This window comes from Mustela nigripes, chromosome 12, assembly GCF_022355385.1.
Source record: "Mustela nigripes isolate SB6536 chromosome 12, MUSNIG.SB6536, whole genome shotgun sequence".
Classification (NCBI taxonomy): Eukaryota; Metazoa; Chordata; class Mammalia; order Carnivora; family Mustelidae; genus Mustela; species Mustela nigripes.
In genome coordinates, this window is record NC_081568.1 from 67,078,292 (window position 1) to 67,104,552 (window position 26,261).

The 26,261-nt window shown below is 39.1% G+C and overlaps 1 protein-coding gene across 1 annotated transcript in view; it reads left to right on the forward strand.

Moving 5' to 3' along the window:
* The first annotated feature begins 18,634 nt into the window (after positions 1-18,634).
* SLC27A6 (solute carrier family 27 member 6) overlaps positions 18,635-26,261 on the forward strand; it is a 63,167-nt gene continuing 55,540 nt past the window's right edge. Inside the window, exon 1 of the mRNA XM_059416582.1 lies at positions 18,635-19,115. Within this exon, the coding sequence (XP_059272565.1) occupies positions 18,635-19,115 (481 nt within the window). The remainder of the gene's footprint in view (positions 19,116-26,261) is intronic.

The following is a 26,261-nucleotide window of genomic DNA, read 5'->3' on the forward strand; positions in this document are numbered from 1 at the left end:
TTCAGGAAGGAGTTTCTTTTTATCCTTCTTCCTTTTGTCTTCTGGCCCACAGCTCAGTTATGATGGCTGAAGTTCCACAGACTTTTTTGGGTCACAAGATATCCTGAGGGTAGCAACCCTGTGCTAACCTAGTAGGAAAGAACAACAGGAGTTGAGGTTTCTGGTGAAAACATAAGTTGGACTTCTTACCTCCAGATTTATTTTACATGAGAATAAAATAAGCTTCGTGTAACCCCTACTATTAAAGTATATTCTGGTCCATACATATCCTAGTACTCAGGCTGTAAAGAGTTTCACTAAAGGGAAGCAGAGAGGAAACTTGTTTTAGCAAAGAAAATGCACTCTGTTGGGGGTTTGAATAATTTTACCTTTATTTTCATTTTGATAATTTCTTAAAGCCTGTGGTCTTATTTCTTGTGGTCCTCTTCCCTCCCAACAATACTTAGACATCAATAGACAGTTTTGCTCATTGATTATGGTTGTGGATTCTTGAGTCAAACTGCATGGTTAAGATCCCAGCTTGGCCTTCCACGAGCTATGTGACTTGGAGCAATTATTTAACCTTTGCCAGTGTTCTCATTTGTATAATATGAAAGGTGATAAAACCTAGCTTGTAGTGTTTTTGTAAAGATTAATTAATAAAGCATGTATTAGGAAATGTCTGAGTGAAATGTAGCCATCACATTCCAGAATGACACATTGAGTGTTAGTTGGATTTCAAGCTCTAGACCCAACCTGGGAACACAGAGTTAATAAATCACATTCCTTACTCTGTGGAAGTTTACAGTCTAGTCATCTGTGAGAGAAAACGTGTTTGCATCTCAGTGATGCTTCTCTTTGTAGTTCTGTATCCTCTGAACTCTATCATACCACAGAATTCTGAGTTACAGAACAGTGTTTATTCAGCAGATAAACTGTGAAGTTCATTGCATGCTCCAACACCAACTAGAGATATTCTGGCCTGATACATATGAAGATCAACATGATAATTGATTAAGTCATCTCCTTACAAAAAGGAGGGATAGACCATCTGCCAGTGTGTTCTGGTTAATGGTAACTCCATTTGGGGGAGACCTAAATATGAGTAATGTCAGAGTATGACAATATTAAAGACATCTAATATTACTAAAATTCCTACAAATGCCAAACTACAAAGCCATATTTACATGGCTTTTGCTGACTGTCCATATGTTTATAGTGAGAGGCACTTCCTCTTTCATGCACATGACTTTTCATCAACCCCTGCTTCAACTGGGAAATATTGGAGGAAGTTACCAAATTATTATGAAGTGTGTCAGTTCTTTAGAAACAGAACATATTTGCTATAGAAATAATAATGTACATGTAGCCTACAGAATTCATGATGTTCCTCACGAGAGCAACAATAGCCCTATAGACAGTAGCGTTGTATTCTAAGCTCTGCCAGGGGAAACTCATAACTCATTTTAACTTGGGATGACAGGAACCATGTCCCACTGCCATCACTTTTCCAACACTGTCTTCTTAATCACTGGGAATGATTACTGAGACGTGGATGAAAAATTCCAGCCATTTGGGGCTGGGTCAAGGACAACTGGAAGAGAGCAAGGAGAACTCAGGTCCTTTGTTCTGCATCAGCTCCCAATTACATTATGTCCAGGCCCTGACAGTGGCCCATGTGCTTCCAGTTCTACTGCCCTGACTTGCCCCTTCTTCCCACAGTTTATCTCCTCTCCCAGGTCACCGTCATGAAAAATTGATATTATTCTCTAGTCTCCAAGTGTCCAAATCCAAGTATACAGTCCTTTGCAGGAGTGCTTTTCAAACTTTTGTTTACTAGGACCCACTGTCATAAAGGCATTTTATATCATAATTAAGTAAATGCTTGTGTGTGTGTACATACATACATACACATAACTGAAACTGGAGTCTCAGGGAAAAAACTCATCATTCTATGTGATATGCACATTAATAATTTGTATTCCTTTCTAGTGTGTTGAAAAAAAATTAGCTCACTAAATTGATTTAATGACTCATTTAGAAGTCACATATCACTGGAGAAGCTTATTTGAAGGTCTTAAAAACATTTCAATAATAAAACTAAAAAAAAATTAGCTTAAAAGTAACATATGGGGAAATTCAAATCGTGTAAAAAATATCACTCTGCTGGGCCCTTTGGTTTACTTTAGCTGTGTAGGTGTTGAAGCTCTTCTGTCTGCTTGGAAAATCCTCTTCTGTATTCTTTTCTATTTGAGAAATTCTCTCCCTCATGACCCTTAGGGAGGCAGGGCCTATCTCCTAGTACAAAATCTCTACCATTCAAACACCTTTCTCCAGTCCCCCGAAGTGGGAGATGAATACCATCTTATAGGCCCTTAGTGGAGGGCAAGAATTCATCTGACAGCATGGCTTAGTTTTGTTTGCAGTCACTGTGGTGCCACTGTGTACATACTATCTGGTGCCAGATGGAACTGTGCCAGATGCTACACATCGTGTGCAATTGGAAAGATAGCAGTGTCTGCCTCCACATGGCGTCTGGAGGTCTGATTTCAGCTGCCGCTGTGTTTAGCTTCCTCTGGTTCTTGCCCTGGCTTTGTCCAATTCTGGCAAAGTCTTTTCTGTTTAAATTTGTTTAGTGTTAGTTAGTTTCTCCTGTTTTCAATCAGTTGCAATCAGTTTCTCTAAGATTTAATTAAACATCAGGAAATTTAGCTCTGCTTTATGCAAAAGATGATTATCTTAGCAGTTCCTTGCATAATCTGCATTACAAGTCCAGAGAAGAGAAGGAGAGGGAGCTCCGACAGGTGAAAGCTTGATTGGGAGAATAACTGTGTGGCTTGCTGGTGAGACAAGAAGTAAGGGGAGAACCCACCTTGGATATTTTCCACCTTCCTTTCTCAACTAGCCTTGTTATTTCACATCTTACCATAAAAAACTCGGGGGAGGAGGTAAGTGGGGCTACCACCAGAAAACCCAGATTCTGTGTAAAGAAAAGGTCACAGGCGGTCACAGGCAGTGAAATGAAAGGGAAGCTCCATCATTGGGGAATAAAAGCAAACTATCAAACTATTATGGTCCTTTGCTGGGATAACTTTTCACATGGCGGAGACCATTTCTGGGTGTACATGAGTATTCTTCCCTGCTATCTAGGAAACTAAAATAGATACATCTACCACCCATGAGCAGTCCTTGCAATTTAAATATCTGAAACTTGCTTGCTTGTTTCCTTTTTCTCTTTCTCTCTCTCTTTCTTTCTTTCTCTCTATCTTTACCTCTCTCCCTCCCTCCCCCTTTCCTTCCTTCCCTTCCTTCCGTCAGTCCTTTCTTTCTTCCTCCCTGTCACTCTGTTACCAAACCAACTTAATTCTTCCTTGTCATGAAAGTCACTGGCTATACTAGCTAGATGGCCAGTATAAATTCTCTAGTTTGAGAGACGCCTGAGTGGCTCAGTTGGTTAAGCGGCTGTCTTCGGCTCAGGTCATGATCCCAGCGTCCTGGGATCGAGTCCCACATCGGGCTCCTTGCTTGGCGGGGAGCCTGCTTCTCCCTCTGCCTCTGCTGCCACTCTGCCTGCCTGTGCTCGCTCGCGTGCTCTCTCGCTCTCTCTCTCTCTGGCAAATAAATAAATAAAATCTTTAAAAAAAAAAATTCTCTAGTACAGTGTTTAGTCAGTAGGATTCGAATGAGGGGTACCAAGTACAGAGATACCTGTTTGTTGGGGACAAACACTCATTAAATTCCATTGCTGCTTTCTTTTTTAGAACATTATGTTTTGACATTTCACCCGTCTTCATTGTACAGGAGATTTCAGACAAAATATTTTGTGTATAAATCTAGTCAGTGCAGATGTGTTGAAAATTTTAATTTACAACCCAAATGTCACCAGCCTACAAAATCTGTACTGGACTAACTCAGTGTATAAATGTCATGTTTCCTTGTGCCTGCTTCTTAGCCAAGTGAACAAAAATGTGTTGTGTTAGCAAATAAGCACTCGTGAAATAGCTAATGAAACAAACATGAAATACCAGGAAATTAACATAAAGCAACAAACAAAAAAGAAAGATGGAACAAATAATTTCATTTAAACTTTGACTAATTTAATTTAGGCAGTGAATATGTAGGTAAAATTAATATAAATGTTGTTTTAGTATCAAAATATCAATTTTAATGGTCAAAACATTTGGAAAGGTGATATTTACCTAATGAGTTTTCTTTACAAAATAGAAATAGTTCTTAGAAATCTTTTTCTTAGAACTCTTCTTCATCTGCATTGTCACAATGGGATATAGATTTAGGGCACAGATATTCAAATGGATTATTGTGCAATAGGAATGTCGAGTAGTATGAATACAAGATTTAAAAAGTTATCACCTGGGGCGCCTGGGTGGCTCAGTGGGTTAAAGCCTCTGCTTTCGGCTCAGATCATGGTCCCGGGATCCTGGGATCGAGCCCCACATCGGGCTCTCTGCTCTGCGGGAGCCTGCTTCCTTCTCTCTCTCTGCCTGCCTCTCTGCCTACTTGCGATCTCTGTCAAATAAATAAATAAAATATTTTAAAAAATAATAATAAAATAAAAAAAATAAAAAGTTATCACCTGTGGTTTCAGGCTAGTGTGAGTAAGGCTGAGTTGCCTGTACTTGCTGTAATTCTGATGTGTGAAGGGAGGGGATCTTGAGGGCCATCATCTAGTTTGTTCAATAAAGTATTAAAGTATAAAGTGTTGGAAAGAATAATTCTTCCTCAGAAACTAAATGCTGATGTTAGCTTCCAAAATCTGACAGATAAACCATCTTCACAAATATTTTCATAGTCAAGAATGTGGAGAAAAATACTTAAAGTCTTTAAATAGCAAATACTTTCAATTTTTGATCCAAATGATAAAAGAAAATTAAAGATTTTGACCATGTGAGGATTTTAAAATCTCATCCATTTTATCATAAATTTCTGAATGCTACTTTATTTAGAAATGATAAGCTCAGAATCAAAGTGTATTTTGAGTTAAAAAAAAAAAAAAGATGACGCAAGTTCTACTTGACAGAAGAGCCATAGGTTAATTTTACAAATTATGTCAGAAGATTAATGACCTGTGTGGCTTTGGTCAACCAGCATCTCTGGATCTGTTTTTTCCTTATCTGTGAAACCCCAACCAGAAGCTGTCAACCTAACACTAGATAAGACTACACATTTGGTAATGGAAAGAAAATAGGAATGAATCATATTTACTAGAAACTTACCACACAATGTTCTTCTTTATCTACGTTATCTCATCTTGTGTCTGCAGTAGTCCTTGGTGGTAGTTGGTTGAAGTAATATACAGAGACCAAGTAACTTCACATACCACAGGAAGCCAAAGTGAAACCCAAATAGTCTGATTCCTAAGTCTGGCCTGGGGCATCTCTATTCTTTGATATGAGAAATTTCAGAAAAGTGCATTTCAAATATTAACTTCTTTTGGAAGGAAGTATCTGATTCTCCCAAGTTACCCGAGGATTCTTTCATTTTATCCCCTCAATACACTGTTCATTCATCCATTTTACAAACCATCCTACTGGTTGCCACCTCTCTTTCCTGAGAGAGGAGACTATGATATTTCATGTTGTCCCCAGCATCTATCAATATCTGCTATTAGATACTGAATACATATCCATTACATAGATGAATGGTTTAATACTTCACATGTTTCTGTAGAAATAAAAGCCAGTAGGTTGAACATCAATATAAATAAAATGCGACTTACAATCACTCAGTACCAATAACATGGCTCTGCTTTGGTGAGGACAGTGCAGGCAGGAATTGGGTTAAGCACTGGTGTGAGGAGTATTGCTCTCTGGCCCACCTTGACCATCCTAAACCATACAGGAATGAAATCTGGCAAATTGCTTAGTAGTGGAGCAATATGTCTCTCTTCTTAAGAGCTGCCTGGTCTATCAAGACATGTAACCTGATTGCTCCTCTGTCCTCATCCTGATAGCTATGGACGTCTTTCTGACACAGATAAAAGATTTATTTCAAAATGTCTCCACTTGCTGAACAAAATGGCAGATGAATGTCAAGTGTGCCTTATTAATTATCTTGGAATTTACTCTGTCTTTGGAAGTGTGTCTTATTCCCTCAATAATAGTTAAGTGCATATGTGTGAAGCATACAGTTTTACTGCTCCAGCTGAAGTTGCTGGTGCTCCCAGAATTACCATTAGGGTGGGTAAAATAATAATGTTTAACTAAATTATTTTTTTTTGAGGAAACTAAATTATTTTGTAGTAACAATATATCCACAAATATAAATAATAAGAACAATATTCAGGTGAGAAGTTAAAAAATACATAATAAACAATTATTTAATAGCATGGTAATTGGGGCGCCTGGGTGGCTCAGTGGGTTAAGCCTCTGCCTTCGGCTCAGGTCTTGATCTCAGGGTCCTGAGATCGAGCCCCACATAGGGCTCTCTGCTTGGTGGGGAGCCTGCTTCCCCCTTTCTCTCTGCCTGCCTCTCTGCCAACTTGAGATCTCTCTCTCTCTATGTCCAATAAATAAATAAAATCTTTAAAAAAAATAGTGTGGTAATTCATGTTGCTTAATAATATATTTGAAACTATATAAGAAAGTAAAAGAAAAAGGGCAACATAATGACAAATCAAAGGCTTTCATTGATTTAAGACTCTCATATTTAAAAAATACATTTAAACAACACGAAAAAGCTAATGAATTTTTAGGTTCATTAAGAATATTTCTTTTTACTTTTTAAAGCCTTAGTTACATTGTTTTGTTTTAAAAAAAGATATAATTGACATACAAAATTATATTAGTTTCAGGTATATAACATAATGACTCATTATTTGTATACATTGTGGAGTAAATCTAGTTAACATTATCACCGTACGTAATTACAGAATTGTTTTCTTTTGTGATGAGACCTTTTAAAATCTAGTCTCCTAAATAGGAAGAAGACATGAGCAGACATGTCTCCAAAGGAGACAGACAAATGGACAACAGACAGATGAAAAAATGCTCCACATCACTTGGCATCAGGGAAATACAAATCAAAACCACAACTACCTCACATCAGTGAGAATGGCTAAAATTAACAAGACAGTAAACAACAAATATTGGCAAGGAGTGGAGAAAGGGGAACCCTCTTACACTGTTGGTAGGAATGCAAGCTGGTGCAGACACTCTGGAAAACAGTATGGAGATTCTTTAAGAAGTTAAAACTAGAGCTATCCTACAACCCAGCAACTGCACTAGTAAGTCTTTACCCCAAAGATATGGATGCAGTGAAAAGAAGGGTTACCTGCACCCCAATGCTCATAGCAGCACTGTCCATAATAGCTACACTGTGGAAAAAGCCAAGATGTCCATGTACAGATGAATGGATAAAGAAGATGTGGCATACACAAACTCACACACACACACACACACACAATGGAATATTTCAGCCATCAGAAAGGATGAATATTTACCATTTACAGTGATGTGGATGGAACTGGAGGGTATGATGCTGAGAGAAACAAGTCAATCAGAGAAAAACAATTATATGGGTTTCTCTTATATGTGGAATGTAAGAAACAGCACCGAAGATGGTAGGGGAAGGGAGGGAAAACTGAATGGGAAGTCATCAGAGAGGGAGAAAAACTGAGAGATTCTTAACTATTGGAGACAAACGGAGGGCTGCTGGAGAGGAGGTGGGTGGGTGGGGGATGGGGCAACTGGGTGATGGGCATTAAGGAGGGCACCGTGATGTGATGAGCCCTGGGTGTTATACGCAACTGATAAATTATTGAACACAATATCTGAAAATAATGATATACCATATGTTGGCTAATTGAATTTAAGTAAAAAAACAAATCAAGAATAAAAAAAAATCTGGCCTCTTAGCAACTTTCATATATGCAATACAGTATATTAACTATGGTCACCATACTGTATAGTATTACATCCCCATGATTGATTTATCTTATAACTGATATTTTGTACCCTTTGACACCTTTCACCCATTTCCCCCACCTCCCACTCTCTGCCTCTGGCAACCACCAGTCTCTTCTCTAAATCTATGAGCTTGTTTTCATTTTTGTTTTTTTTAGATTCTACATATACGTGAAATGATATGGTACTTGTCTTTGCCTGAATTATTTCATTTAGTGAAGTGCCCTCAAGGTCTACCCATGTTGTTGCAAATGGTAGGGCTTAATAATGTGTGTGTGTGTGTGTGTGTGTGTGTGTGTGTGTATTATGACTACTCATCTGCCAATGGACACTTCAGTTGTCTCCATATCTCAGCTATTATAATAATTCTGTCATGAACATTTTTGTTTTTCATTTTCTTTGAATAAATACCCAGAAGTGGGATTGCTGGATACAATATTTCTATTTTTAATTATTTGAGGAACCTCCATACTGGTTTCCATAATAACTGCACTAATTCACATTCCCACCCACTGTGTACAAGTGTCCTCTTTTTTCCACATCCTCCATAGCATTTGTTATCTTCTTATCTTTTCGTTAATAGCTGTTTTAATAGGGGTGAGGTGATATCTTACTGTGTTTTTGATTTGTGTTTCTGTAATGGCTACTGATGTTGAACATCTTTTCATGTACCTACTGGTTAGTTATCTATAAGTCTTGTTTGGAAGAATGTCTAGTCAGATGCTCTGAACCACTGGTATGATTCTTTTGCATGGAGTTCTAGAAAATGCAAACTAATCTATAGAAGGTACCATCAGTATTCATTAGGAGATAGGGGTAGGGCAGGTGTGGTGGGGAGTGACTGGAAGAAAGGATTTCAAAGTGAGGACGCTTTGGATACTGATGGATATATGTTCATTATCTTGATTGTGGTGGTAATTTCATGCATATATATATATATATATATATATACACACACATATACACATCAAGACTTACTAAATTATACACTTTAAATACGTACCGTTTTAAAATTATTCTACACATTATACCTCAGTAAGGTATTGTCTAAAAAAAAAAAGACATTCTCAAGAAACTCAATTAGTTACCCAAAGAATACTTACATTTGATTAATGATAATATTTCTTTTTATTAGATACTACACAGGAAAGAATATACATATATGCATACATACAGATATGCATAAACTAATTCTGAGTTATTTGCTTTGCCATGAAATTAAAACAGAAAAACTCATATAATGCTGTGATGAATGCCTCCAGAGTAGATGCTTCTGTGTATGTGTGCTGATGAGTCTCTATTTTTAGTCCAGTGAACAAGCATCCCTTCCCCTCCCAAAAAAAAAGTTGCACAGAAGCCAAACAGGTCCTCAGAGCACATGAGAAAACAATGTACAGACCTTATTAAAGGCAGAAGAGGAGCTGCTGAAGTAAGTGGGAGAGTAAATGGTTGGGTTAGCCTTAGCCTGGTGCTTTGAGTACATCGTAATTCCTAAGCCGTAGAATATAAGGAAGTAATCTGTACGTTCGAATCCTTTTATTCTGTCTTTTAAAACTTGCTGAACCCACCTTAGCACCCTCAAATATATTTTCAAACGAATTAATTAAGAGTTTTAAGAAAAAAATGTGTCAGCCTCTTCCTCATTCTAACTCCAGAATAAATCTCCAGGAGTCTGTAGGTTTATTCCGCCCTTCTAATCCAGTAGGAAGAACTATACCAAGCATTGTAGTTGGAAAGAGAAACATCACACTATTCGCAAAGCTTCAGTTTTGCTGAATGAGGTGGCTGCCTCTCCTGCACCTTCTCCTGCTCCACCATCTATTTGACCTTCCGCTGACCCTCCTGTTTCATATTTAAAGAACAGTTTGACACTTAAACTTCTGTTTGCAGCTTCATTGTCACCCTGCTCTTGTAGTTGGGTCTGCCCCCTCCCTGCCTCTGGTGGCAGCAAGGCTGGACTAACTGCTTTACACACATTCCAGCATTGGTCTGACAACCTCTGCAAGGTACAAGGTCTAGACTAAGGCTTCGGTAGCAATAGACACTGATGGTAAAGCAAACACACAAAAAGCTAATACTAAAACATTAAAAAAGTGGTCAGTAGTTTAGCAGATTATCTTCTAGTGAATTAAATTTCGGTGAATTAGCCACCCATTGTATTGATTTGGGGCACATTGCTAATTTAAGGATCAACCATTCATAAGAGTCAGTGAGGAATGGCCAGCTTCCTAAGTTGAAAGACCACCTGGCCAACCTGCCAATGTTAGAGGCTGCAGCACATCTAGTGGGGAAGCACAAGGCTGGGTCCCAGAAGGGATATTTCTCTTGCATGTGGTCTGCATGTCCTTCAGGTTTCAGGCAACAATATTTACCAGTCTTCTAGTAGGTATTTTCTGCCAAAGGGAGGCAAGCTGATGGGCTAGTGCTACTCTTGGGAGAAGGGGATGTTCAAATCTTGGGAGAAGGGAAAAGAAGCATCAGGCAGAAACTTCTGGGCTGTTGGCTTGGTGCTTGAGCATCAGCCAAGTACCCTCTTCTTTATTTAATGTTTATGGACAGATGAGAACTACAGGCCTCACCTATCTGGGCTCCCTATTACATACAGACCTGGAGAACAGAGGCTTTGTTGGCTATGTTTTGTTTTTTTTGTTTTTTTTGTTTTTTGTTTTTTTTTTTTTTTTTTTTTTAATCTCTTTTATTTGTCATGTAGCTACTCTAAATTCTGGCCTGCTATTAGAATAGCCACAATGACAGTGAGAGGGATAGAATCTGCTATAATGAAGAATATGTGATGATTAAATGTCTGGAGAGAATTAGAGAATGTCCATTTTGCCCCACAGAGATAAGAGAAAAACTAGGTGATACTGCACTCAAGACTCCCCTCAGCTTAAAGTTATCTCTGCATTTGTTATTGGCACGGGAGTGGGTACTACACAGAAATCCATAAAAGAGGAATAAAAATTAGAATTCTTTAGTCTTATATCATGTGACCTTGGAAGCCAGGGGATATAAAGACTTGAGTAGAGAACTCTGATGATGACTCATACCAGGGGGTTGAATTGGGCAACCTTAGCTAATATGGGTGTGAAGACCAATATGCGGGTCCACTGACCAGAATTAGGGTTCTTGGGCGTCAAGGGCAGGTACAGAAAACACTTCAGGCCATCTGGTCTACCAGATTAATATATTATGTCCAATGCAGGTCATTATTTCACCTGAGCATCACCACAGGATCCTGAAGCCCAGATACTGCATAGTTAACATTGCTGGTGATCCACCAAGATTATGCTGGGGCTCAGGCAGAGTGCCAGAGACATAAGCCTCCCCAGTGAGATGCCGGCTTAATTAACATTTCCTCTAGAGCTTTGTCAAAGATGGTCCTGAGTTGCATGTGGTCACTCCTGCCCTGAGTTTTGATAAATTCTGTGGCCACATGACAGCAGTCAGATCTAACTATGCTTCCTACCCTCCTGGGTAAATCATCGAGCACCAGGGAAATCATTTATCTGCAGGTTCTATCAGCATGTTACTGCTGGAAGTTGTATCCCTTGTACTCTGATCTTTAAAGAAGGGCATCAGTTACCATGTTTGTAATAGTTCTCAGGTTGTTGGAACAGGGCCACAGAATCTGATGTTGACTTTCTTGAAAATCCTTCTCTGAGACAGTACGAGGCTCTCTCCCTTTGTTTTCACGTATCTATCCCTGGTAAAAGAGTGCATTATCAAACTTTCAGTTTTATTCTTGAAATTTCCACATAGAGAAAAATCCATATGAGGGTTTTGGGAACTGTCTCTGGGTTCAAAAGCCAATTTTAAAGAGTGGGCAAGTTTTCTTACTGGCATGCATCAGAAATTCCTTGTCTGTAACCTTTAGGTTTTCATCTGATATTATGTTAGGCTGCCCATAGATATCATTTCATTAATTAAATGAGACAGAACTTGTATGTGCCTTCTGTAACAAATCAGAACACACATTGTTGTAATAATTTGCAGAAGCCTATCTCTTTGAAGTGTGTGGTCTGGATGTTGAGGCCACGTTGCTGTCTTATTTCTCACCTTTGAAAAGATCTGTTACTTTAGTTTAGCTTTTGTTTTAAATATGCTTTTGTAATTTACTGTCTAAAAAGGCTGGAAATTTAGTGTTTCCCAAATCATACCACAGATGTGGATTCTGAATTATGTAGTTCCATGTAAAATAAAAGAAAAAAATTATATCAGTACAAGTGAAACACTTCAGGGTTGCCTGGGTGACTCAGTCAATTAAGTGTCTGCTTTCAGCTCAGCTCACAAACCTGGGGTCCTGGGATTGAGCCCTGTGTCTGGCTCCCTGCTTAGCAAGGAGCCTACTTCTCCCTCTCCCTCTGCTGTTCCCTCTGCTTACGCTCTGTCTCTCTGTCAAATAAATAAATAAAATCTTAAAGAAAACAAATGAAACACTTGAATAACTGTCAGAACAGAGAACCAAATGCTTTACAATACTGAACACGAATTATCTTGTACATACTTGTGGGAACATTGGATGTAGTCCCTGGTATTGCCAGTTTAGTCAAAGTAGCCATTAGAGACTTCATTGCTATTCCCAAATATTCCCATAGAGTTATGGTGGGCATTTGATATAGAGGGGAAAATGACAATAATCAGAAAAATTATACAAATGTTTTCTCTATGACTCAGAAATCCTATTTCTAGAAAACTATCCCAAAGTTACACTGAAAATAAATATACACCATGTGCATAGACTCATGAATTGTAACACTATTTGTAATGACAAAAGACTGAAAACAAGCCCACCAGTGGAGAGCAAATTTAGTAAATTATGTTATTCACCACATGATAGAGTATATACAACCATGAAAGAAAATGAGAAGGATCACTGCATAATGATAGAGTGTGGTCACCAGAGTGCCTTAGGAGCACAAAACAAGATGGGTATCAGTGTATACAGTAAGGTACATTTCTTCTGCAACAGTGATGATTCACAACAACTAGATAGCATGTTTATCCTGATGTAATACAACATAAAATGTATAGATTCTTTTATGATGTATTCTTGCCCAAAAATGTTTAACCTGAATCTCACCAAGTCTTTAGGTCTAATTACCAGTTTGTCCTCTGTCTGGGTGGACAGAGGAACATTTTAAAAAAGGCATGGGGGGAGCCTGGTGGCTCAGTGGGTTGAAGCCTCTGCCTTCAGCTCAGGTCATGGTCTCAGGGTCCTGGGATCGAGCCCCACATTGGGCTCTCTGCTCGGCGTGGAGCCTGCTTCTTCCTCCTCTCTCTGCCTGCCTCTCTGCCTACTTGTGATCTCTGTCTGTCAAATAAATAAAGACTTTAAAAAATAAATAAATTAATTAATTAATTAAAAAGGCATGGGGAAGCAATCAGATCAAAGCAGAAGGTGGGACACTCTGTAGTCTTAGGCCTGTTTTCTTTAACCAGGAAATGTTTGAGGAAAAGATAAAGAGGTTGTGAGAAGGACTCTTCTAGATTAAAAGAGAACTTAGACTTTAGAGCTTGAACTGATTCTGGTTTTAGATCAGCCAATTCCCCAACACATTTTGGAAGCAATTAAATATGAACTAAGAATTAGATGGTATTAAAGAATTAGCATTGATCTTATCACATGTGACTGTGATATAGTGATTAGGGAGTGAAATCTCCTTTTTTCAGAAAAGCACTAGAGATATTCAGGGTGGCAATGATATGTTGTCTGAAATTAAAGTACTTCAGAAAAAAAGAGTTGAAACAAATTGGGCAGAAGGTTAACAATCATGAACTCCAGGTGATGACAATACGGTAGGGGGATCATTATTGTATTATTTCTGTCTTTATGTGTGTTTGTAAATTTTATTTAATAAAAAGCTGAAAAATAAAACTGAAGCAATGCAACGTGGGTTAAGGTGATGCCTTCAGTCTCCCTGCCCCTCCCCCTCTTGAAGACTGGGAACTGGTGAGAGCTGGAGTAGCTGCCTTGACCCCCCTAAGTGGAAAGCATCAAGTGGAAGTTGCAGAGTGGTGTCAGCTCTGGACCACCTCCCTACCCAGGGAGAAATGATTATTATAATTAAACCATTGGGAAAAAATTATTTTTAAACGTTGTAAATTTGCTTGCTATGTCAAGAAGTGATATTTACACTTTGAACCTCAGAAGTTCTGCTCTCCCCTCCCATACCTTTGAGACTGAATCTTAAACCCTGTGAGACTTGCAAAACTAGGGGTCCATTGAACAGCTCACTGTAATGTTTGGAACACTGTTAATTCCTAATGAAAGTTGCTGAAGAGTTTCTTTGATTTTATCTCACTAATGATCATATGACCTGCTTCCATGTGGTGGCTTATAAAATAGAAATGAAGCTACCCTGAGGACTCAGAATCAGCATGTAAAACTTCATTTAAGTATCTTTCCAAATAGTACACCAAGACTAAGGAAGAAGAAGTTATCATAGACAAAAGTACCTGGATATAAGAAAGCTGTTTCTAAAATTCATGGATGGGGTACCTGGGTGGCTAAGTGGGTTAAGGCCTCTGCCTTCAGCTCAGGTCATGATCCCAGGGTCCCTCAGCAGGGATCCTGCTTCCTCCTCTCTCTCTGCCTGCCTCTCTGCCTACTTGTGATCTCTGTCTGTCAAGTAAATAAATAAAATCTTAAAAAAAATTTAAAAATAAAATTCATGGATAAAATTTGTATCTTCTTGGCGGAATCCTGATGGGCAGAAGTTTCTAGGCATGTTTTCTGGTCGGTGGCAAAAATAATATTTAAAGATTTAATTTGTTTGATAATGGCTTCCCAGACTATTATTACAGGATCACTTACATGGTGCTATAAATTTTTTTTATTCCAAGCAGTGTTTGATGTGTCTAAGACATGTAGTAATATTACGACTGTGCAACCCTCTAACCCACTTCTCATCTTTAATGTTGAGTTTGCTTCATGAGTTCTTGTGGGGAGTAATCTTGTAGGCAATGATGGCTCATTAATTCAAACAAACCGATTGCAGAAAGACTTAGGCTTCCCTTCAAAAACCAAGTTATGATCAGACACTAAAACAGTGATTAAAGCCTGAGCCAGACCCCATTCCTGGACAGAAGTGTTAAGTGGACAAGTCTCACATTCACCCCTTCCCAGCCTCATCTCACCATCCATATTTCTCAAATGGTCCAGCTCACTCCCACCCCAATCCCAAGCACTGCTATAGTCTAGGGACTCAGTCTTGGCCCATGGCATACACCTGTTGTGGTATTTTGGTACCAACATAGCATCATTTGGGACTCTCTAAACCTCTACCTTCTCCCCCTAAAACTTCCTATAATCCAAAATATGACATCTGTAGAATTTCCTCAGAATACTCAGAATACACATGGGCACAAGTAATTTGTCTACACAAATACGCAAAGTCAAAATTCTTAAGTTACAATGGTAAAATCCTATGGACAGAACATGACTCAGGGTCTGTCATATGATGCTTTTTGTTCAGTTTTGGTTCTATCTACTCACTAAACAATTCATCTTCAATAGAACTAGGGGGTGTAGAGGGGATTGGAAGCAGGTTAGAAGAGAAAGTCAAGTCAGAAATGGAAATGGGAAGAGGAGAGCATATTTACCTTGAAAAAAAGAGGATGGTTTTTGTTTTGTTTTGCATTCATTTGCATTTAGCCAAAATATTTATTGTCAAATAACATTAAAGAAAATAATTAAACTTCTATATGTCATAAAGGAAACCTGAGAAATATTACATTGTCCCTGATCAAAAGTAATGTTAATGACTATTTGCATGTGTTTTTTTTCTATTTTAAATGATAAATTTACTCACTTGCAATTATTCTTACTGTCTGATGCCCATTTTATAATAATTAACAGCTAAATAAATAATTATTTCATTTTTACTTAGCTGTCTTTGGTTCTTTCAAAAGTGAATATCAAATTTATAGACCAAAAAAACCAGGAACGGACATATGAGCTGACATAATAGTACAGATAATACTGCTAGCTGTCCCAAGATTTTTCTTGATTCCTTCTTTTGTGGTGAGATTTCAGGCAAGGAATTGGTCTTGGCTAATATAGATTTTGTAAATATAGTCTTGTAGCTCTCCTAATAAATCAAAGTATCTCACATTCATCATGCCAAATATTTTCTTAACTCATATCTGTAGTTGCTAAAAATTTAGCTCCATGCCTTGGGATGATGTTAGCAGACCCATGGTAAGAAAAATAAGTATAACACAATGAATTTTCCACGAAGCTAATTTTGTTTTAAAAGACTGTTTTATTATGATAGTATTCCTTTCCTTGTTTTTAATGTTGAAATAAATACTTCCCTTTATAAAACAATGGTGACGGTTGATGGTAATTGTTTTAATGTGTGCTACTGTTTTTAATTAAACAAAGTAAAAGATGGCAACCTGTGTTTCTTTAGTCATGTTTTTCCACTGGAGGAGGACAGAGTTTACTTGTGCTGGAAATCCACAAGCCTAAGACCCACTGTTCCATAATCTGTTATCTGCTAAAAATGCTATTTTCCAGGAGGTAACTGGAGGAGACTACAACTAGGAGAGAAAAGGATCGAATTTCAAAGATGCTTTTCAAGTTGAAAACTTCTTGATGCTAACATTTTTTTTTTTTTAACTGAGATGTTTTTGGATTGAAAAAAACAGAGCTGAGTAAACTTAGAAAACATTTTCTTCATCTGCACAAATAGGATTAAAGAGCCTGTCTTCTGGGCTCTTCACTGTAATTTCAAAATACTCATTTTCAGATTAATAAACCGGAGTCTGCCTTGGAGTTACCAGGTTTTTCTTTATTAGGAAATCTGAAGTTAGCTAGAACCCAGCTGTAGGACATAAGATAGAAGGAGGGAAATGTGAGGCAATGCTAATCATTTCATTATGTGCAATTAACCATGTACTCAGCCTGCGGTGATGATGTCTGCAAGAAAAAAAAATGTGTAATTAAATGCTCCTCAGGTTCTTACCTTCAGTAAAATTTCATCATTGCATAAAATCTTACGGTCATTCTTTATGACTATTTGTTTCCACTCCATTTCCCCTCCCACCTTGGGAATCATTAGTTTGAAGTGCTGGTAATGGTTTAAACGGTAAAATGGAAAAAAAAAAGTTATTTTTAAGGACAGAAAATAGTATCCCCCCCCTTTTTTTGAAAGTTTGAGAGAAAGGAACGGGGTGGGCTGAAAGAGGGCTAGAGAGAATACCAAGCCGACTCCATGCCCAGCACCAGTCCCACACTCGGTTTATCCCAAGAACCTGAGATCCTGACCTGAGCCAAAATCAAGAGCAGGATCCGTAACTGACTGAGTCACCCAGGCACCCAATAGTATCTTACATTAAAAAAAAATAAAAAATGGTGTGTGTGTGTGTGTGTGTGTGTGTGTGTATGGACTTAAGCTTCTACATCAATCAATATTTCTGTAAGATTTTGTAAAAAGTGCTTCTAGGCATTTTAAGGATAAAATTTCAACCTGTAGGTTTTTTAAAAGTACTTTTTGGAGAACAACAACACAGTTTTGTGTTTTATAATCAAAGAGTTCAAATATCCCTTGACCTGACCAATTCAGACAGCTTTTCTGTTGTTTTCTCTCTCTCTTTCCGCCGGGATATATGTATATATTTATTCTTCCAATCTCCTCTCCGACCTCTAGTTAATCTAGTTAAGTTTAGTTCCCTTTATTGCTTAGTGAATGAACTCCCTCGCCCTAATTCCAGCAGCCTGGTTGTCCTCCACTCTTGCCACGACTTCTGGGCTGCCGACTTTCCCTCCAGGGACGGTCCTTTCTCCCGCAGAGGCCCCAGTCACTGCACACTTGACGGGGTGACGGGACGCGCGCCCGGGGAGGAGGCAGCGAAGGGGCCCAAGCCGTTCCAGCCGCGGCGCTCGGAGCAGGGCTTGGCTGGAAGCCTGGAGGTGGGCGGTAAGCGAACACCTCCGCGGTGACTCGGGGGAGAGATACACCAGCGGAAGAACTGTCGGAGGGGATCTGCGACCGGGGCTGGAGGCAACTACTCCCTGCCCGCACCGCGATCGCCGGGAGGCAGCTCGCCCGGGACCCGTGCGTCGGCCGGAGTCCCTGGGAGCCCGGCTGCGGGGCGCGGGGCGGAGCGGGGGCGGGGCTCGGACCCGGATCTCTCTAGACGTGGGGCATCCCAGACCCAGGCGTGGCCCAGACTCCTCGCGGTTTCTGGCGCGTTAAGAGAGGAAGCCGCTGCCTTTCTCAGCCGTCGCCACCCCGCCTTCTCCAGGCTCGAGTTCAGCCTTTAAGTTGCAGCCGCCGGAAAGTCTATCCTCAGAAGAAGAGCATCTGCCCTCTGGACATAGTTCTCCTGTGGGTGGTGGGACTTACTGAGGGCCACAGAGGCTCCAGGGACTGACCCAGCCTGCGGGGAGAGGGCTGGAGAGGGCCAGAGGACCTCGCAGGGCGCGGGCCACCGTCGGGGCTTTTGTCAGGCAGGGGCGCTGATCTGGGCTCCTAGATTCCGTGGACCCTGCGAGTGCCCGCGTTGATTTCGTTCGCTGTCCCCTCATCCGCCAGGTGACCCAAGCCTTATCCCCGGCATCTGTTGGGGTGACCTCTACTGTGCACACTTCTGATTCTGTTTCTCAAGATTACCCTCTCCGTCCCGGAAAGTCTGGCGCGAACTGCAGGTACCAGGCTGTAGCCCCGACGACCTGCTTTTGGAGAGAAGGGCTGGTATCCGAGCTGCCTTCTATCCCGGTGGCCTCCATGTTCCTGTCATGTTTAACAGGACTAGCGGCTGGGTTAGTCTTCCTGCATTTCTTGCAGAAACTCCTGTTCCCTTACTTCTGGGACGATTTCTGGTTCCTGCTGAAGGTGGTACGCTATGGAATTCGGATGGAGAAGTACGTCCTGAAAGGGGAGCTGTTCACAGTCCTGGATAAATTCCTGAGTCTTGCCAAGAAGCAGCCCCAGAAACCTTTCATCATCTATGAGGGGGACATCCACACCTATCAGGATGTAGACAAAAGGAGTAGCAGAGTGGCTCACGTCTTTCTGAACCATTCCACGCTGAAAAGGGGGGACACGGTGGCTCTTCTGATGAGCAATGAGCCTGACTTCGTCCACGTGTGGTTCGGCTTGGCCAAGCTGGGCTGCGTGGTGGCCTTCCTCAATTCCAACATTCGCTCCAACTGCTTGCTGCACTGTATCCGCAGCTGTGAGCCCCGAGCTCTCGTGGTAGGCGCAGGTAAAATAAGGGATGAGGGCTCCCCCCTCCGCGCCCTTCTTTGATAGAACAGTTCACAGATAATGCTTTGCGTGTGTGATGAAATGTGGTAGTAAGGATACAAAACCTTTTTACAGTTTTTACAGTTCTGTGACTGGCGGTTTAATTTCCCCTCTTCCGTTAATTTAACATCACTCACTCTCTTGTAGATAATACCAAGACAAGTTCAAAAACTTTTCTGAATTCTCTGCTTCTTACTGCTTTGGGAGAGGGAGGCGGTGTTACTGTTATTGATGCCTTCAGTTGAATGTAAGAACTTGATAAGTTTTTAATTTTGTCCTATCTGACCAAATTATGTGACATGTAGAATATATACCTTGATTTCATGGTGGAATATCTGCCTGCCTCTAGGAGCAACACTCTCAAGATTGACTACAGTTGAAGAACAAATATGTTTAATCTGAATTGAGTGAATTCTTATCTTCTTGTCTGCTCTTACTTTGCACAGCTTGCAAGCTAGGATTTGCCTAGCAAGGTTAGGTTTTCATCTCCCAGCCAGTGGGCGGGCTCTTGGCTGACTCTCTCACCCTAGCCGCGCCTTTTATTATTATTTTTTTTTAACCTTGAGTAGGTTCTAGTCTTCTCCCTCCTATCTTGGAGTTAGGCTTTGGATATGCATATTGACACAAAACTACAAAGAGAAAGTTTTGGTTGAATATCTAATTAGGAAAAAACCTAGGGAGATGGGTCCCACAACCAAGTGGACTTGAATTATAACCTGTGATACTTATTTGGTATAATCTATTGGATTTGTGCATATTTTTCTTGCATGAGAATAGGCAGGTGGAGGATAAGGAGCCTCAACAGCAAGGGCCTTAGTGAAAGTTCTTAAGTATTTTAGAGTCATAGGTACACACTAACACCTCAGAGAGAGTTTTTAGATTTATAGAGCATTAAGGAAAAATTATCTACATTTATACATTAGCAGTCTCTAAAGTGTAGAACTTTATGGGTAACCTTTATTATATAACTCTTGCATATCACACAATATTTGGTTAGGTAATATATAGTACAAAGGTTAGATTTTCAAGATTTTTCATTTCTGCTCATTCCCCTTGTCCTTCCAGCTCAACTAGTGACCTGAGAAAGTAGCAAAATATTTGCTCTCAAGCACTGATTTTATCTGGTTTAATCTAAAGGAGTGGAGAAGCTGACTAGCCTCTCTTGTCTATTTTTTATTCCTCCCCCCACCCCCCATTTAATAGTCATATCCTCCAGGACTGAAATCCAGTCCCTCATCTTGGAAAGAGATTAACTAGCGTGATGAACTTCCTCTGAACTGTAACAATAAGTAGGATAAACGAGTCAAATAGGATTTTTGACATCATGGGGAACAGGAGCAAGTGATAAATGTGAGTGCAGCAGGAAAAGATATTGTTCATTTCTGGATATAATCTAACATTTTATTGCTCAATCTAATTTAGATAGCAATTTCTAGAGCAAATTCAAATCAGGTTGTGCTAAAAATTGATGAAGCCACAAATTCCTTTTACAAGAGTAAACTAAGAGGGTCAGGTTATCCCTAAAAAGATTTTGGTGGCCATGTTATTGAAGCCAACCTGAAAAACATCCTATAGCCAGCCTCCTGAGGGATTCCTCTCAGAGTAAATAGGGCTGGTTACCTCTCAGCAAAGAACAAACTTTGCTCTTGACTGAGTGGTTGCCTAATTAGGACCAATTAATTTTGCAGTTCTACTTGTGTGAAAGTTTTGCTTGCCAATAGCTAAATTGTGTTGTCTCTTTGTTTTTAACTTTCACACCAATGGTGAGTTTATTTGAGATGCTGGAGTTTGAAGCCAAAACCATTTAGTCAACCTGCTTAGTAATAGATAGGTAGAGAAATCAACCTTCAATCTTATTAATAGATTTTTAGCATACTTTAGAATATATAAATTACGTATGTTTTTCAAAGATGGGACAATTGTGTTTTATGTACTTCCTAGGTTGTTGTGTGTTTTGGCTTTGTGGGTTTTGTTGTTGTTGTTGTTTTTTCTGTTTTTGGTAAGATGTGGCTTATCAAGGGGACTTTTCTGTATTAGAAGCTCCTAGCCCAATATAGTGTATTCTTGGCATCTTGAGTCAAATTATTGAAAAAATATATACATACAGGTTTTTAGAGCTTTAAATTTTAGAGGTCTTAGGTCCTCGTGGAATGTTTCTAATGGAGATGTGTCATTAAACCATTATATCCCCAGGGGAAATGCATTGAGAAAGAAATCAGTCAGAGGGTTTAAATGGAGATAAACCAGACAGATTTGTATTTCATATATGGTCTACCACTTCTTAGCTGTGTCATTGAGGAAAAGGTCATCAGGTGCCCTGGGTCTCATTTTACTTTGTTGTTAAATGGTGACAATACCAATCTACTTCACAATGTAATTTTGAGATTAAATGATGTAGCTTTTGTAAAATGACTGGCTGAGTGGCTTGTATGTACTAACTGGAGCTGTAGTGAATTGAAATAATTGCTGTTATTATTATTATAAAGTCATCTTAGGCTTTTAATAAGGGAGCTTACTTGAATTTTGCTGATACAATCTAATTAGATAGCTATAAGTTAGTTAGTTATAAAAAAGGCTAGTAAATAGTTTGGCATAGGACCTCGAACACCTTACTTTGGTATATTTTAACAACATTTTACTTTCCAGAAGTTGTATATAACTGGCTTCAAACAGGTTTTATAGGCAGGCCAGATAATGTCTTTTTTTTTTTTAATATTGTATTTACTTATTTATTTACTTAGAGTGAGGGACAGAGTGAGCAGAGGGGAGGGGTAGAGGGAGAGAATCTCAAGCAGACTCCCTGCTGAGTGTGGAGCCCAAAACCAGGCTCCATCTCAGGACCCTGAGATCATGAACTGAACTGAAATCAAGGGGATTTCAAGCTGAGCCAAATAATGTCTTATGATTCTGTCTTCAGGAATAAGTCAAAGCAGGGGCACCTGGGTGGCTCAGTAGGTTAAGTGGCTGTTTTCAGCTCAGGTCATGATCCTGGGGTCCTGGGATCGAGCCTCATTGGGCTCCCTGCTCAGTGGGGAGCCTACTTCTCCCTCTTTCTCTGCCTGCCACTCTGCCTACTTGTGTTCTTTCTCTCTGTCAAATAAATAAATAAAATCTTAAAAAAAAAAAAAAAGGAATAAGTCAAAGCAAAATATATCAGCTCATCTACCAAATTGTTACTATCATTAATAAAAATATTAACAGTTGCCCTTTACTCAAGGCTGATTATGTAAAGATACTCTCATTGCTTCTGAGAGGCAGGTACAGAGCTATATATTGGCAGCAGAGGAAAAGAAGTTCACTGAGGATGTCTAGTTTAACACAACTTAGTTTGCAGAGCAAAGATTCAAAAACTGATCTCTGATACAAGACTGTGCTGTACTATATAATATAGTCTAATTTTTTCTGAGGCTGTCAGCCCCCTTTTCATATAACTATGAAAAAATATACATTCCAGTTATATAGAAATAGTAAAATAAAAGTTGGCAATATACAGACACCAGATTTTCCACATACAGATAACTGGAAAAAATTAAATGTTTTTATAGCTCTTATTCCTTTCTGTCACAGTCTTAAGGTTCAAAAGTACTTGCCAGAAGGTTTCTTATTTGTATAACATGGTTTTGAAGATGTATCAAATGGCATTTCAGATTTCCCTGGAAAATTTTAGTGCTTACTCAAAATTAAATAGTGTTAGGTTAAACCTAATCCTTTCCTCCCAATATTTCAACTGTTATTATTATTGTTAGTGGCTGTGGCCAAGATCATCATCTACCTCTATATGTTTTTCTCTTTACTTAGAATAAACAGGAAAATGTTTATCATGCTTGTATATCACTTTAAAAAGTCTATGCAATTATATTCTTTGATCTATTTAGCAATAATAACGTTAACAATAATAATAATCTCTTCTATTTCTAAAGTACTTTATGAGTTACAGATTGTTTATATATATATATTGTCCTATGTGAGCCACATCACAGCCATAACCTCGTTTTAAAGGGAGCGGAAGCATGGCTTAAAGCAGGCAAGCCATCTCCTAGAGCTCACACATGTAGAAGAAGCAATGTACCGATTGGAACTAGCATTTCTGATGTGAAAGCCTGCTGGGTACACCTTTGTCTTTGTCCTCCTGCTCGTGCTCTTTCCCCCATCGCTAGTGTTTCCTTTCCTTTCCTCATCCCTGCCTTCCCCACCGCCTTTCCTACCCTGTCTCTAGCGTCCCATCTATCCACCTACTTGCTTCCAGTATCTTTTCCACTAACCCCTCTCACCTCAGGTATAGTATGGTTCTTCACAGTGACCCACTGATATGGTAAAGTTCTAGTGTGGACTCTGAGGAGGAGGCCTGGAACCGGGATGTAAGTAAGCTCTTTGAGTAGAAGAAGTTCGTCTTGTTCACTGCTAAATTCTCAAAGCTTAGCACAAAGGAGGTGCTCAACAAATACATATTGCCAGGATGAATGAATGACCTCATGAAAAATACATATGGACACTCAGTAACTTATTTACTTTTGCTATTACTTTTGCTAATACATTGTCCCACCACTGTCCATTTGGTAATTGATTTTGATAGTAGATGTGTCAGTGGAATTTCTTTGTTGTGTTATTTTATATAAATGTTGCTAATTGTTAGAATCATGACTCCCCAAAAGTAGGAAGTGCTTTAGATACACTCAGCATCCCCAAAGTTTCAGATTTAGTTGCATGTATGTATTTTGTACTCCCTGCTATCTTAATATACACAAATTATTCTAAGTGGGTAACTAAAAATATATATATATTAATATTGCCCTGAAATCTTTTACTTTGGATTCAGTAGTATCAACATGTTTGCAAAGGTTTTGTGTTCCTGCTCACAAAAAAAAAAAAGGCTCTAATAACTTACAGTAATGCAGGCAGATTTACCCTGTTAGTTTTCCTGAAACGTTGTGTTCAGACTGTGCAGGGCAGATGTTCCAGTTGAGGATCAAGGCACTGTAATTCTACAAATGACTTTCAGCCATAAAGGCATCTGCTTTTTAAAAACCAAGAGGAAGGGTTAGAGGAAAAATAAAGACTCTTTAAGTTTTATAGAAAACTGTATGTATTCAGATAGATAAGAAGCAAGGCTCCTATAAACTTCTATTATTTAATCTAGGTGTTCTGATAACCGCACATCTATCTATATTCATTTTTAGGACATTTTTATATTTTTACTTACATTTAGTAGAATGAATGGCTGTTTTGCATTTTTATTTTCCATTTTAGACTCAGCTCAGTCAAAGATGACCTTCATTCCAAAAGAAAAGGCTCATTTCAATAGGAAGGTTCCCTCGCTAGAAAAGACAGTGTTCTAAGCACTGATACACTTACGGTTTTTTTCTTGTCTGATCATGGGTTCACTGGGGTTCTTATTTACAGTATCTGCTGAATATGTGTTCACTGTAAGGGAAAGATGTTTGAATGCTGGCAGGAGCCAAAACTATTTAAAAGGGGATTGTACCTGCTCAGAGAAGTGGCAGTGTTATGTGGGAGAAATATACATCTTGGAGTCAGACAAACATAGGCTTGAACCCTAACTCTGCCATTAACTGGCTGGTAACACATAGCAGATAATCAATGGGTATCAGTGGGTCTTGTGTGAATTAAACATAAAGAACAGAACAAAGTGCCTGGACCATAGTATATATTTAATAATTGGTTGCCATAATTATTTTAATTACATGGGAAGCAGAGACATATATGCAGAGTAAGAGTGTCTACCTTTGCTGTCGGCAGAAGGCCTTTGGGAGCCAGATCCAGGCATATGACATGTGACCTAGGCAGACTCGTTTTAAGCAGCTGTTCTCTCCTCCCCCGTAGCATTGTGGCCATATCTTCTTCCCAACCTTCAGCAGCTAGGGCTGGAATGGTGTCAGACAAGTTAGGAGCCAGATGGTTAGCTCTTCTCTGGCCAAGAAAAGGAGGATTCTTCCATTTATAACCAAAAAGGAATGTGGAAAATAACTCTGATGGTGTATGAATCTTGTAGACATACTACCTTGGAATTGCCTTTTCCCAATATATAGTTTACTTGCTGATTAGTCTGTGTCTGGAAAGCCTTTCTGTGCATTTATTGGTTTTTACTACTTTGCCATTGAAAAATAACAAGCCAAATACATCATGGTGGTGTGGTCCCATTTGGGTAATAATTATTCACTGGCAGTGGGAGATGTGCTAGAAATAAAATCAAATGAAGTGTTCTGCTTTTTACTTTCTTACACAATTTTACCCATAATAAATATGCTCTCTGTCCCTCAAAACAGCTGAGAGTGAAAACACATAAGCCCACTTACAAACTTATGTACATATATTCAGGGCAGCTAATAAAATCATTTCAGGAAGATTGACAGTGATAAATAAATCTTGAAAGACTTGTGCTTCTGTGGACTTCCTGGGGTTATAATGATTATTAATAAACTAATATTTGTCAGAATAGCTGGCACATTTTTCATGGTGAGGTGTGTTTCTAACCTGTTATGAATTGCCTTAGGACGTTGCTTACTTAAGCATCAGTTTTGTTAGAAACCAGAGCTTGCCCATGCTTTCTATGTCAAACTTGCTGAGCTTCTCTAAGTAGTAGGATGATATTTATAAGCATGAAATGAGATCTACAGTTTCATTTTTGGATTCTGTGTGATTATTGCTTTGGAATGTGGAGAGTTCAAGGTAACCGTTTGTCTCTGAATTCCATGTAAGTTGTCTTCACGCCTAAAAGTTTCAGTGTTTGCCAATGTTTTAAGAGCTACAAGCAATTCCTTTGAAAGCATTGTAAAATAAGATAACTTTAAAAGTTTTTAATGTAGGCTGAATAACATGATTCATACTAAATGGCATAGTAGAGAGATATGTTAGATTTTACTCGTTGTGTTTTCAGTAATGTGAATAAGAGATAAGATGATGTAGAAACAAATTAATTGGTACAAAAAGTGCTGGAGGATCATAAGTGGAGATCATAATTTACCTTTTTTTTTAAAGAATTTATTTATTTATTTGAGAAAGAGAGAGTGGGGTATGGGCAGAGGGAGTGGAAGAGGGAGAAGCAGACACCCAGCACGGTGGGGAACCAATCTGGGACTCCATCCCA